Source organism: Hylobates moloch, unplaced genomic scaffold (genome assembly GCF_009828535.3).
Source record: "Hylobates moloch isolate HMO894 unplaced genomic scaffold, HMol_V3 SCAFFOLD_17, whole genome shotgun sequence".
Classification (NCBI taxonomy): Eukaryota; Metazoa; Chordata; class Mammalia; order Primates; family Hylobatidae; genus Hylobates; species Hylobates moloch.
This window is the reverse complement of record NW_026652292.1, coordinates 493,074-504,738: the sequence shown is the minus strand read 5'-3', so window position 1 is coordinate 504,738 and position 11,665 is coordinate 493,074. Positions and strand designations below refer to the sequence as shown.

At 53.5% G+C, this 11,665-nt stretch overlaps 1 protein-coding gene across 1 annotated transcript in view; it reads left to right on the top strand.

Moving 5' to 3' along the window:
- TPPP (tubulin polymerization promoting protein) overlaps positions 1 to 4,606 on the top strand; it is a 14,081-nt gene extending 9,475 nt beyond the window's left edge. Inside the window, exons 2-3 of the mRNA XM_032135571.2 lie at positions 1,687 to 1,840; positions 2,507 to 4,606. Coding sequence (XP_031991462.1) covers positions 1,687 to 1,840; positions 2,507 to 2,701 — 349 coding nt within the window. The 3' untranslated portion in view covers positions 2,702 to 4,606. The remainder of the gene's footprint in view (positions 1 to 1,686; positions 1,841 to 2,506) is intronic.
- Positions 4,607 to 11,665: the final 7,059 nt, after the last annotated feature.

Below are 11,665 nucleotides of genomic sequence, written 5' to 3'. Positions count from 1 at the left end.
TTCCCTGACGGGACCCACGCGGCCCCCTCTCCGTGTGCTTGTCCGCATGCACGTGTCTTCTCTGGTGGTGTCTGCTTCAAATATTCCGCCCGTCTTTTCACATGGATTTTTTTTCTCACTGCTGAGTTTTAAGGTTCCTTTGTGTATCTCAGAGACAAGTCCTTTCTCAGACATGTCTCCTAGTCTGTGGCTTGTCTTCTCATTCCCTTAACGGTGTCTTCTGAGAGCACAGTTTCGAACGTTTTGATGAAGTCCAGTTCATCTATTTTTTCCACTACAGGCCATATTTTGTTGCCATTTCTAAGAAATCTTCACCTAACCCCAGGTAACAGAGATCTTCTCTTTGGTGTTCTTCTGGAAGTTTGTTTTAGCTTCATAATTAGGACTGTCATCTATTTTTAGTTTTGTATGTAGTGTGCAGTATAGACCAAAGTGCATTTTAATTTGCACAGGGATCACCAGTTGCTCCAGCTCCACTTGTGGAAGAAACAGTCCTTTCTCTCTGGCTTGCCTCTGCACCTGTGGACATCGGGGGGGCGGCATGCGTGTGGCTGAGCCGGACTCCCCTTGGGCTGCGGGGCTGGCCACCTGCCCGTGCCCACGTCGCTGCCACTTTGTAGTCAAGCCTCGATGAGCTTTGGAGTCGGGTAGTCAGTCCTCTGACTCTGTTCTCATTTCTTGAAATCGTTTTGGCTATTCTAGGCCCTCTGCTCATTGACTTCTGGAAAGGCTTGCTAGGGTTTTATGGGTCATGTGTCTCCTGACTCTTGGTCACTGTGGATTCTGCAGCTGGGAGTGCCCTTGGAATGCTTGGCCTGCTGGGTGCAGCCTTTCTCGCGCTGTCCAGAGGCTCCCTGGTGAAATGCACGTGCCTTTTGCAGTGCTGAGTCTCATCCACAGGATCTCGTTTGAAACTTTGAAAAACCCCACTTTGGGTTAGTTGTGGTAGATCTGGTCAGAGAAGAGAGATATTTTCTAATTAGTATTATTATATAAAAGACCAAGAATCAGTTTAGAACCCTCTGAAAGCGTCTGAATGGCCTGTGGTGGTAGGATGTTTGTAAGGCGTGGAGTGTGTTTAGATGCAGCGTGTTGTGTGACCAGAAGCTGCTCACGGCACCTCTGGCTCACGAGGCTCTGCACCCTGAGGCCAGGACAGTGCAGGGGCACAGCGGGGCCGCCTGGCGGGTTTTGGAGCCAGGGCGTCTGAGGTGTGGGCCTGCGCCCATGCTGCCAAGTGTCCAGGGGCGGCAGCCCCTCCTAACCATGTTCCTGTGTGGGGGACACCTCCACCTAGGACCCCAACACACACAGAGCCGGGGCCCCAGCAGGTCCTAGGACCCCCAACTCCCGACGCAGCTGGGCGGGGCTGTGGTGGCCCCGGGAGGAGGAGGTGGGCGCCGCTGCCTAATGGCCTCCCGCACCGCCCCGGCAGAGTGCAGACCCGCACACACCGTGTCAGAGCAGCCTGCAGGGCCGTGTGAGCATCCAGCTTTATAGAGGACCTGCTTCCGCCAAGCTTTCTTCCAAGACAGTTTGGATTTGCAGCACTACCAGGCCGGCCGCCTGCGGGTGAAGCCTGTGGGCTGCTGGGCCATGGCCGGCCAGCTCTGCTCGGACCCACGCTGGGGGAGAGCAGCCCTGGGCCGGCCCGCGCCCAGCCCTAAGTCGCCTGTGCCCCTGCAGAGGGAAGTCTTGCCGGACCATCACCTTTGAGCAGTTCCAGGAGGCGCTGGAGGAGCTCGCCAAGAAGCGATTCAAAGACAAGAGCAGCGAGGAGGCCGTTCGCGAGGTGCACAGGCTCATCGAGGGCAAGGCGCCCATCATCTCAGGGGTGACGGTGAGCAGGGCGGGGATGGAAGGCGGGGCCTGGAGGGGTGGGGGCGGGGCCTGGGGAGGGGTGATCAGGAGGGACATGGATTGGGGCGTGGCCTGGGGGGTGGGTGGGTCCTGGGAGGCGTGGTCAGGAGGGCATGGCCTGGTGTGGGGTCTGAGGAGGTGTGGTCAGAAGGGACATGAATGGGGCATAGCCTGGAGGGTGAGGTCTAGAGAGGCGTGGTCAGGAAGGGCATGGACTGGGGGCTTGGCCTGGGAGGGGGTGGGTGGGTCCTTGGAGGCGTGGCCAGGTGGGCGTGGCCAGGGGCGGGGTCTGGGGCAGCTTGGTCCGAAGGGGCATGGATTGGGGGGACGTAGCCTGGAGGGTGGGACCTGGCTGTCCTGACAGCCCCTTCCCTCTGAGGGTGCAGGTGGTAGGGTCCCCAACTGCATAAACACCAGGTGGACCTGGGCAATTGTTAGGGTCGTGGCACCCGGCAGGCCCAAGGCTGCCCCAGGGTCAGGAGAGGTAAAAATAAGAATTAAAATTAAAAGGGGCATAAACCCCAGGGTTTATGCCCCTTGCCCACTGCCCCACTGCTGGGAGACCTGCCCAGGGCACAGCCACCTCACTTGCTGGCCTCACCTGGCTCGCAACTCACCTGCCCCCTTCCTCCTGCTCCTCTTGCAGAAAGCCATCTCGTCGCCCACAGTGTCGAGGCTCACGGACACCACCAAGTTCACGGGCTCCCACAAGGAGCGCTTCGACCCCTCTGGCAAGGGCAAGGGCAAGGCTGGCCGTGTGGACCTGGTGGACGAGTCGGGCTATGTGTCCGGCTACAAGCACGCGGGCACCTATGACCAGAAGGTGCAAGGGGGCAAGTAGCCCCCGCTCCATGCCCCGTGGCACTGCCGGTGTCCCCGGAGCAGGGACTCTGTCACCTCGCACTTCATTACATTCCTGTGCTCACTCGGGCAGAACTCAGACGGGTGCCCCAGAGGGGGCTGGGGGGAGGCCAGGCCCAGACCTCCCTCCTGCCCCTCCTCCTGCCGGATGCCCCCAGTACTCCCCTCTCAAACCAGGTTTGGGCCCCAGTTCACTGACCCTCCTAATACACCTGCCTCGTCCTCAGCCATTTCCAAAGTGTCTCCCGGATCACACCACATTGGGCACGTGGTTTGCATGTCAAAGGGGTGTTTTAAAGGAGCTGGCTGTCATGGCAACAGGAGGCTGTGCTGACCTGCTGAGCGGCAGACACCTTCCAGGAGCCCTGAGGGCGGCAGGAGCTAACCCCAACCAGCAGGCAACCAACACAGAGTTGGCCCCACACCCGATGTGGGAGGTGTGTGTGGGGCCCGAGGCCTGTCCTGCGTGCAGCGGACACCACGGGGCCTTCCTGCTTTCCTGGGCAGAGGGCAGAGTGAGGCCACCTGGCGGTGGTGCTGGGCGCCTGGCACACGTGTGGGGAAGCCGGTCACATGGACACACGTGTGCACACATGCCTACGGGCCAGCTCTGCGCCAAGGGCAACCTCGGTAAAACGAAAGCTGTGGGGGGCAGTGGGCGGCTTCCTGGCTGACCACATTGGCTTGGACTGTGAGGGTGGAGCGGGCTCGCTTTGCTTTCCTGAGAAGATGTGGTGGCTGCCTGTGTTCTCAGAGCGGGTCTGGGAAGATTCAGAATGTCTGGTACCCGCGGTGTTGCCAGGCAAGACACACGAAGTTCCAAGACACTCCTCGCCTCACCGCGTGACAGGGCCTCTGCCCGGCCCTCCCGCTCGCCCGTCCTCGCTGCACCCTGTTTGCTCGCAGACCGCCCATTGCCACAGCCCAAGCACCTTCTTCAACTCTCCGGAAATGGCTTGGCCTAGCCTCTCCTGCTCCCCCCCACCCCACCGGAGAGCAGGACATTAGGGAGGACCCCCAGGCCTGCAGTGTCTGTGGGGGTTTCTCTGCCAGCAGGGGGCTGAGCAGAGCCCATCCAGGACGCTCCACACTGCCAGGACACACCCAGGCGGCCCGCCCTTACCTGTCTGCACCTGGGGAGAAGCCGGCGCTCCTGCTCCCTCCTGGGGAGGCTGAGGGTGTGGCCACCCGCTGTCAGAATGGCACACTGCCACTGTCCCTTGGCACGCACACAGCCACAGCCGCACGTGTGACGTGCTGGGCCGTGGTTCTGGAGTCTACCTGCGGATGAGCCTGCGGCAGTCTTGGGGAAACTCTTCCAGAGCCTGTTAGCCCGTGGCTACGGTCAGGCTCTGGCCAGGGCAGGGGGCTGCCCAGGGCCAGGCTCACAGTACAGGAGGACGGCGAGGCCCCTCCCTCACTGACATGCATGAGCGCCACCCGCCTCCGCTGACTCCCAAGAGTGCACCTGCTGCAGCCACAGCCCCAGCAGCAGGACTCCCCTGCTGGAGGAGTGGAAGGACTCCCCCTGCCTGAGCAGAGCAGGAGCCCCAGGGCGGAGCTCCCAGCCAGCATGGTCCACTGAGGGCTGGGGGTCTCCGAGGCCCCTCAACAGAGAAGCCTCCACCTGAGGACGGGGAGGACCTGGCAGGCAGCTTCCATGGCAGGGCTGGGAAGTTCATGGTGCCTGGCAATAAAGACCAAGGAAAAATGGACCTCAGGCTTCGTGGCTCTTTTAGGATGTCACCTCACCGGCCTGGGGAAGGCGGGGGGTGCCCAAGCCCAGCCCTGTGCCCCCGCTGAACCTGGGTGGACCGCGTGTGAAAGGCAGAACGTGCGGAAACATTTGAAAACAACTCTGAATGTGCAGTGCAGAATCGCCCGATCACAGCCCATCACAACTCCAAAGCCCTTGTGTTGAAGAGGCCGAGGACGAGTGCTCACCAAACAGCGTGGCTCCCCAGGTCCCGAAGCCTGAGACCCCGAAGGCCCTAGCACCTTACACCCTCAGACTCCTGCCCTCCTCGGCCTCCCTGGCCCCAGCGCGGCTCCACCCTGGGCTGCGTCTCCTGGTCCCAGGCTGCGTTTCTCCTTTTCTTCTGTCCGTGGGCAGCCCGGTCCCCACAGTCACGGCCAAGCCACGCAGAACAAACGTGACTCCAGAGGACCTCGCCCTGGAGCTGAGCCTGGCGCCGGGTCAGGACGGAGGGACAGGCGGGTTGGGGTCCGCGGGTCCTCACACCGCACGGCAGGCACAGAGGCTCGTCGGGCCCTGGTCTGGTCCGTGGGGACAAGGGACACTGAGGAGAGGTGCTGGGCACCAGGACGCTGCCTCCTGGTCCCTGGTTGGCCTCAGGCAAGAACGGCCTCGAGAAAAGAGCCAAGCGCATCGGGAACACACCAGAAACCGGCCCTGAGCATGAGAAGCACCTCCGCCCGGCCCGGGCACCACCCGACCTCGCAGGGAGCAGGCCCTGTCACCGACGGGTCACCTCGTCCATGCGGCCAGCACCGACTCACCACAGCCCTTCCCAGACCCGGCTGGAGTGGCCGGAGCGGCGGGACTCATGGCTCCCATCTTGGCCCCTGGAGGTGAGCTCCTTCACAGAAGTGCTCCCTTCACTGAGGAAAATCGCGGCATGCATCCCGAATCCTAGGACATGCCTGTGGGTTTCGTGAATGAGATCGAGGCTGCTGTGGCACCCAGCCCGTCCTAGCCTGGAGCACCCTGGGATCCTGGAGGGAGAGGCCCCACGCCCCCACTCTCCCTCCACGCTTCCAGGGTTGGTGCCCACGAGTCAGAGGCACGGCCTCCCCGGTGTCCCGCCCTCCCCCAACGGCCCCCAGGCTTTCCTCAGACATGCGGGAGCCAGGAGAGCACCCTTCTCCACTCGGCTCCAAAGCGAATCTTTGAAAACACCCACTCGGCTCCCATCTCTGTCACCTAGCCAGGAGGGGTAGCAAAAATAAAGTCACGAGGACATAGCGGTCACCATTGTCAGTTACAACTTGTCTGTGGAATCTGTAATTGCATCTGTGTGCCACCTCCAAACACAGAACATTGTTTGTTTGGACGGCAGCCCCACTGCACATAACAGACCCGTGCATCTTCCTCAGTTTCTGAATATTGTGAATTCAGGCAGGTGTGTGTTCTCTTCTGCATGTTTTTATGCACTGCCAACTAGCTTCTACTAACCATGGTTCAACAGAAAATAAATGTGTATTTGTTAATAACAAACTGCACAGCCTGCAAACCAGGAGAGAGGGACAGGTTCTGTCAGGGGTGACACCAGGACACAGGGACAGGTTCTGTTGGGGGTGACACCAGGACACAGGGACAGGTTGTCGGGGTGACACCGAGAGAGGGATAGGTTCTGTCAGGGTGACACCAGGACACAAGGACAGGTTCTGTAGGGGTGACAGGAGGACACAGGGACAGGTTCTGTGGGGGATGACACCAGGAGAGAGGGACAGGTTCTGGGGGGGGGTGACACCACGAGAGAGGGAGAGGTTCTGTCGGGGGTGACACCACGACACAGGGACAGGTTCTGTCGGGAGGACAGCGCTGATCGTATCTCAGCATCAGGAAAGGAGAAAGCAGAGGGAGAGCGTTGAGAAGACTGTTCGCACCAGAGTACTTATTTATTTTTATTTACTGCTATAGGATAAGCAACCAGGTAGTGTTCATAACAGTTAGCGTTACCAAAATTAAAGTTCAAATTATATGTTTAAAATATTGTAGCAGAAGATATATATTTATACTGGACTATTTTTACACCTTCTAATATCCTGTCCAAGTATGGGCGCAGATGGTGGTGTTGGGCTGGCATCATGTCCTGTGGCTGTCCCACTTGCCTGTTGGTGCCGCTCCATCCCGGGCCTCAGGGATGCCAGCTCAGGGCCGACCACAGCAGCCCTGTGTGGGTGTCACCTCCTACCCCAGCCCCTGTCCTGGGCTGCTGCAGCTGCCTGCTTTTGTGAATGGTGTTTTGTTGGCACAGGGCCTGTCCTGTGTGTTCACACATGCCTGTGGCTCCTTCTGCTGTACAACTGGAGTGGGGAGGAGTTGAGATGGAGATGCCTTGGCCCTGGACACTTATCTGTCCCTCTACTGGCCTAGCTCATCTCCTCCTGTGGGCAATCACGCATGCACTGGCCACCCTCCCACCCCACAGCACACACCACGAGGGGATGGCACAGGGGGACGATGAGGCTGGACCGTGATGTTATCAATAGGCTAGAATGTCCTTCAAACACTGAACCTGCATCTTTCCTCCTCTTACTACTGAATACTTTGTGAGCTCTGGTGATCCAGGGTGCAGCGTCTGTCCCCAGGCATGTGATGGGGAGTCCTGGGCACATCGAGATGCTTTACTTCTTTCTTTTGACCTCTTAAAAAACTAAACCAAGCCAAACCACAAAGGAAATCTGCACAACTTAAGAGAAACTTGAAAGGGATCGTGTAACTACTAGTTTGTACTAAGTTTTTTTCAAGAAAGGGAAACAAATTTATATATATATATATATGTGCAATATATTTTTACACTGTGTGATTAACATTAGGGAGTACTGAGCGCACCACTTTATCAGTGTGACGGGTGACGTCCACGTCATGGCTGTTCTGACTCTGAAAGGCACTTCTGCCGACGTCTAAACCGCACTCACTGGGGACGTCCGCGGGGTGGGGTGGCCCTGCTGTCCCTCCTGCAGGTGAGAGGCGTGCTGTTGCCTGTTGGACTTGCTGTTGAGCCTGGCTTGCAAACCTGTAGTGAAACAGCTCGTGTCTGTGTGCACACTACCCCTGTGTCTGCTGTCGTTAACATTGTGTGTCAAATTGGTAAAGTGACAAATAAAGGTGTTAAAACATGGATTTCTCTGTTCCTCGGAGCACACGTGTCTGTAACAGGTGATAACAGGGGACGGACACTGGAGGGGCCCCAGGTAGGGAGTGTGCTGAGGGCCTCCACTGGGCTGAAGCTCACAGGGCCCAGGGCATTGTGTCCCCTTTGCCCGAGGGAGTCTCGCTTCCTCATCTAGACAGGAGGTCTGTGAAGGAGAAGCAGGCAGACCAGCCATCTGTCAGGTGTGAGTCCTGGTCTAGCACTGGTGTAGCGCTGGGTGGGGTCTAGATTCAAGGGGAATGGACATGAACACTGTGAACACCACCACAGCCCCCCAAAACAGGACGATGTCATCACAGGCTGCTATAAAAAAAAAATGCCAACCTGAGATACTAGCCCAGCGAAACAGTTTTCCAAAATGAGGATACAATAAAGGCATTTTTGGACAATGAAAAGAGAATTTGTCACCAGCAGACGTTAAAAGAAATTCTAAATGCAGAAAGCAAAGGTGATCTCAAATGGCAAGTCTGGTTTGTGAAGCAAGTGGAGCAAAGAGAATAAACAGGTCGGTAACTCCAAATTAACAGGGGCTGTATCAATACTTTGTGAGATTAAAATGTTTCATAAAAATACTTGGGAACCCCCGCAGGTGAGCAGTGTTCCATCAAACATCCATGGAAGAAATAATTATAATCTTAAGTAAATTCTCCTAGAGAATGGAGAAAGAATACACAACCTAGCTCATTTTACGGTGGTGTAAAGACGCAAATCCTTTCAAGAGCAGCATTACAAAGGAAAATCGTTTAAGTGGCTGTCACCCGTGAAGAGAGACACTAACCACCTCACTAGAGCACGCAGCTACCCCGTGCTCAGGACGCACCAGATGCTGCCGAGAGTCCTATTCACAGTAACTCATTTCACCTTCACAACAATCCTGTGAGGAAGGCACTATGTCCCCATTTTACAGATGAGGAAATCAGGGCCCAAACACAGGTGGTAGGTGGTATAGCTGGGCCACAAAATGCTAAACAAAATATTAACAAACTAAATATAACAACATGTATGTAAAAGAAAATCCATAATTATTAAGTTGGACTTATCTCAGAAATTCAAGGTTTATTTATTTATTTATTTTGAAACGGAGTCTCGCTCTGTCGCCCAGGCTGGAGTGCAGTGGCGCGATCTCGGCTCACTGCCAGCTCCGCTTCCCGGGTTCACACCATTCTCCTGCCTCAGCCTCCCGAGTAGCTAGGACTACAGGCGCCCACCACCACACCTGGCTAATTTTTTTGTACTTTTAGTAGAGACGGAGTTTCACCGTATTAGCCAGGATGATCTCGATCTCCTGACAAGCCTTATTTTTAACAACAGCAAATTATGGTCGTTAACCACATCAATACATTAAATGATAAAAATCATGTGGTCATCTCAATCGTTGCAGAAAAAGTGATAAAATTCATCCATTCTTGATGCAAATTATTGATAGAAGAAGGTTTAAAACAAACAAACAATCTATTACAAGTGAGAGGATAAATGGTGAGAATTTATCACCCCTTTGAATATGAGGAAGAAGACAACGATGCCCACTCTGTTACCACCTCTAATCAGCATTGCTCTAGGAGTTCCGACCAGTGTAGAAAAGCAAAAAACAAACCAAAAATAAAAACATAAAGTAAAAATCCAGAACAACAGGAATGGGAAAGAAAACCCATTACTTACCGAAAACATGACTGTGCCTAAAAATCAGAAAACAGCTACAGGCAAATGATTAAAGTTACTAGATTGCTGGATACAAATTAATGCACAAAAACTGAATTTCCATGAAATGGCAACACATAATTAGGAAAATGAAATCCAAGCACATTTTTAAACACAGCATCACAAAATAACAAGGACCTAGGATTAAATGGAACAAAAGACATACAAGAGCACTGTGGGCCGGGCGCGGTGGCTCATGCCTGTAATCCCAGCACTTTGGGAGGCCGAGGTGGGCGGATCACGAGGTCAGGAGATCGAGACCATCCTGGCTAACACGATGAAACCCCGTCTCTACTAAAAACACAAAAAAATTAGCCGGGCGAGGTGGCGGGCGCCTGTAGTCCCAGTTACTCGGAGAGGCTGAGGCAGGAGAATGGCGGGAACCCGGGAGGCGGAGCTTGCAGTGAGCCGAGATCGCGCCACTGCACTCCAGCCTGGGTGAAAGAGCGAGACTCCGTCTCAAAAAAAAAAAAAAAGGCACTGTGAAAAGTATCAGGCTGTGTTAACACCCACCGAAGGAAGCCTTAACATTTGGAGAGACAGACACCGTATTCAGGGTTTGTAAAACCCAGTATTACAAGTATGTCAATGATTCCCAAGTTGATCTACAGGTTCAACACAATCCCAAACAAAATCCCAACTCAACCGGCCAGTTCTAAAATGTATGAAACACAAAGGGTCAAAAACAGCCAAGACGCCCTAACATAAGATGGAGGTACGCGCCCTAGAGTGTGTGGTATTGGCAGAGACAGACAAGGAGATGCAGAAACAGACACAGATCATCCTGACAAAGGAATCTTCAGCGGCCGGGGCTGGGAAAACTGGGCTTATGTCTGCAACACAATGAAACTGGATCCTTAAGCTTCACAACAGGCACAAAAATCAATTCTGGGTAGAATCTATATCTAAAATCCAAAATATACAAAACTATAAAATCTTATGGAAGATAACAAAGCATCTTTATGATCAAGGAAAAGTAAAGATTATTAAAAATTAGGATCCAAAATGCTTTAACCATGAAAGAAAATACTGATACATTGGGCCATATTAAAGTTTAAAATTTCTCTGAAAAGACACCATGAAAGTAAAAACACAAGAAAAGCGATTTGCAAATGTAACTCACAAAGCACTACTACCCAGAATCATAAATAACACCCGCAAATAAATGAGACAGACCAGCCAATAGAAAAGCAGGGAAAATACTTGAATAGGCACTTTACAAACAGGAAATCCCGATGAGCCGCAGACATGTGAGAAGGTGCTGAACAAGGAGAAGCCAATGAAACCAGAAAGAGGGTCTACCCCGCGGCCTCCGCCACCCCGCGCCCTCCGCCACCCCGCGCCCTCCGGAGCGAAGGTGCTCACACTTCAGGCAACGGGTGCTGAAAACATGGACCGGCAGACGTGGTCATACACAACTAGCAGTCGGGCCTGCTGGTACAACCACTTTGGAACAGTTGGGAATTTCTAGTAAACCTGTTAAAAACATGGTTAAGGAGTTAATGGAAACGTGAACATAATGGGATATAAAACTAATGAAAAGAATCAAATGGAGTTTTTTTGTTTTTGTTTTTTTTTTGAGACCAAGTCTTGCTCTGTCATCCAGGCTGGAGTGCAGTGGTGCAATCTTGGCTCACTGCAACCTCCGCCTCCCAGGTTCAAACGATTCTCCTGCCTCAGCCTCCCAAGAAGCTGGGACTACAGGTGGCCACCACCATGCCCGGCTAATTTTCATTTTTAGCAGAGATGGAGTTTCGCCATGTTGGCCAGGCTGGTCTCAAACTCTTGGCCTCAAGTGATCCTCCTGCCTCAGCCTCCCAAAGTGCTGGGATTACAGGTGTGAGCCACCCTGCCCAGCCTCAAATGGAATTTTAGAACTAAAAATATATCTAATTTCTGATATAAAAAATTCACTATACAAGCTTAACATCAAATTAGGCAAGTGGAAGAAAAGATTAGTAAGCCTCGCAACAGGACAATAAAACCATCTAAAGGAAAGGATGAGAGAAAAAGGATGAAAAAGCATCACGTTTAGTGACCCGTGAGATAGTATCAGTCTAACAGAAAGCTAACTGGAGTCCCAGACGGGGACAGGGAGGGTGAAGTGAGAGAGAGAGATGGGGTCAGACAAGAAATATGAATAGTGGCTGAAACTTTGCCAAATCTGATGAAAAATATGAACTCACAGGTCCAAGAAGCTCAATGAAACCCAAACGAGGTAAGCATCTATAAGCTTAAAGTGGATTAATAGTAACATCTTCTAACACTCTTACATACATAAATTACGTGATGACAAATTAACCCCATCCTAACCCTACAGAAAATAAATTTGGTATATACACATA